Source organism: Arctopsyche grandis, unplaced genomic scaffold (genome assembly GCF_051622035.1).
Source record: "Arctopsyche grandis isolate Sample6627 unplaced genomic scaffold, ASM5162203v2 HiC_scaffold_766, whole genome shotgun sequence".
Lineage (NCBI taxonomy): Eukaryota > Metazoa > Arthropoda > Insecta > Trichoptera > Hydropsychidae > Arctopsyche > Arctopsyche grandis.
In genome coordinates this window covers 19,812-22,356 of record NW_027518579.1, presented here as the reverse complement: position 1 = coordinate 22,356, position 2,545 = coordinate 19,812, and the positions used below count along the sequence as shown (strand labels likewise).

Below are 2,545 nucleotides of genomic sequence, written 5' to 3'. Positions count from 1 at the left end.
CCATGATTACTTCAAACTCTTACTATAAATATTCTTAATGATTGTTGAAATAGTCTTAAATAAATTACCCCTAATGCCTAATAGGTCTACAGATAACAACAAATATTAAATACTTATTTAATAGCACAAGACAGAATTATCAAAATTTTGATTTTTATGGCCTAATTAATTAAAATTGTGAAAGCTTTGGTGGCGGCAAACACGGCTACATTATTGATTGTCTTATAGAAAGAAAATGAGTGTCTTTTACCATTGATGATTAGGACTACGTTGGTAAACTATTTAGCTATTAAGGTTTGTTTCAAGACAGTATGGTACTGTCTCTAATTATAACGCCAGCTCAAGGTCAATGGGACACTTAGTCCTAAGGCGAGTCGACTTTCGACAGAGGGATTAAAGCTGGCATAAGGGCCGTGGGGGGTTTACGCAGCAATGCGGTTCCCCGACCGGGTTACAGAGAAACACACGAAGAAAACTAACAAGTATTAACAACTACAGCTTAAATAAATCCGAACATTTTTTTTAGCTATTAAGGTTTAAGGTCAATGGGACTCTTAGTCCTAAGGCTAGCCGACCGTCGGGAGAGGGATAGAGATGCTATAGGAGCCCGCAGAGTTTTGTAGGAAACTTCTTTTTTGCTGTAGGCAACCACTTTTCAATAAATCCGATTTTTTTTAGCTATTAAGGTTATTTGGTGGTTAAAGGGATTGCACGGTAATGATATCAATTTTATTTACAAAAATATCTAAAAATACAAAATTTTTGACAATAAGCTTAAAAAAATTAAAACTTGAATTTTTTAAATAAACCTTTCAGATTATTCAACCAAAAGGTGAAGCACCAACAATATATTTAATTAAGGTGTGATTCGATGAACTTTTCTTGGATAAAGAATTGCCTGATCTACATTTCTGTACTTCACAAGAGCCATTAATAATCTTTCAAATCCTAATCCATACCCTCCATGTGGACAAGGTCCATATTTAGATAATTCCATATACCAAGAAAACCCTTCAGGCTCAATGTTAGCTGCTAAGAAAGCATCATATAATTCTTCATAATCATCAATTCTCATTGATCCTCCTACCGTTTCTCCTATTCCTGGGAATAAAAGATCACAACTCTCCGTTAAACCTTCTCCTACCCTTTTCATATAAAAAGATTTAAGCTCTGATGGAAATAAAGTTAAAAATACTGGTTGATTATTACCATATTCCATACAAAGATACTTTTCAGATGCATCTGAAATATCATCCATATAAACATAGGGTGTACCATCTGTTTTCATATGATTTTTTTTATTAAAATAATCAATAGCGTCCTTATAAGAAATCCTTTTAAAAGGTTCTTCAGATATTTCGATAGGTGTAAAATCTGGATCCAATTTTTGAATTGCATTAAGGTTTTTTTCATAAAAATATTTTATGCTAAATCTTAAAAGAGCCTCAATATGATCCATAAGTTCCGTAAAAGTAATATCGGCCATTTCTCCTTCTAAATGAGTAAATTGAGTTAAATGGCGGGATGTTTTTGATTTTTCTGCTCTAAATGAAGGCATTAAGGTAAAAACTTTACTATAAGAATAAATTATGGATTCAACATAAAGTTGAGAAGACTGCGTCAAAGATGCTTTTTGTCCAAAATAATCCAATTCAAATACATCTGAGCCACCTTCACATTGCCCACCACCTAAAATCATTGGAGCTGTGATTTCTAAAAAATTTTGGGTTTCATAAAAAGTACGCAATCCCATAGTTAAATCATGTCTTAACTTCAAAAATAAGCATCGTTCTTCCATTCTTACATCTAAATGTCCCATGTCCAATCTAGTTTCTTTATCCGAATGCTCATTTAATGGGAAAGGGGGTGCTATAGATCCATTATAAATTTCAAATTTATCTACAGATAACTCAAAAGTGTATTCATCTTTTCCAGAATCGTTTTTTTTCAATACACCATAAATATAAAGAGTTGTTTGGAAAGATAAATTATGAGTTCCTGGAATAACACATTTTATAGTTTTATTTGAACTGTAAAGTATAAGAAAAGTAAATTTTTTTAAAGGTGTGCATTTACGAACCCAACCAAAAGTCTTTATTTTCTTATCTATTAAAGTGTGGTCTATTTCATACAAGTGAACTTTAGAGTACCCTTCTATGCTGAAATCAGATGATTCATAGTCTTTTGTGCTCACTTTTTTTTTAATTTCTTGAATAGCCATGGGTTATAAAGTTGAAAATTTTTAAGAAATTCAGATTTTTGTAAATATGTATATCACTCAAATTATATTATGTTATCTATTGTAATTAAAAAATACCTACATTGATAAATTTTGTAAATATCTGTATCACTCTAATTATAATAAGTTGGATGAAAAATTACAAAAATAAATACTCATGTTTAACTCAAACTCTTACTTATTATTTTATCTATTGTATTTAAATAAATACCTAGAAAAAAACTGATTACATATGTTTTTAAAGCTAAGGGTTTAATTTGTGTATTTACAAAGCAAATATTTTATAAATTAATTAATAATGAAATT

At 30.3% G+C, this 2,545-nt stretch overlaps 1 protein-coding gene across 1 annotated transcript; it reads right to left on the bottom strand.

Moving 5' to 3' along the window:
* Positions 1-841: 841 nt before the first annotated feature.
* On the bottom strand, positions 842-2,215 carry LOC143922179 (uncharacterized). Its single transcript, XM_077445401.1, has one exon. The coding sequence runs from the start codon at positions 1,817-1,819 to the stop codon at positions 857-859; it is 963 nt and encodes a 320-aa protein (XP_077301527.1). The 5' UTR covers positions 1,820-2,215; the 3' UTR covers positions 842-856.
* Positions 2,216-2,545: the final 330 nt, after the last annotated feature.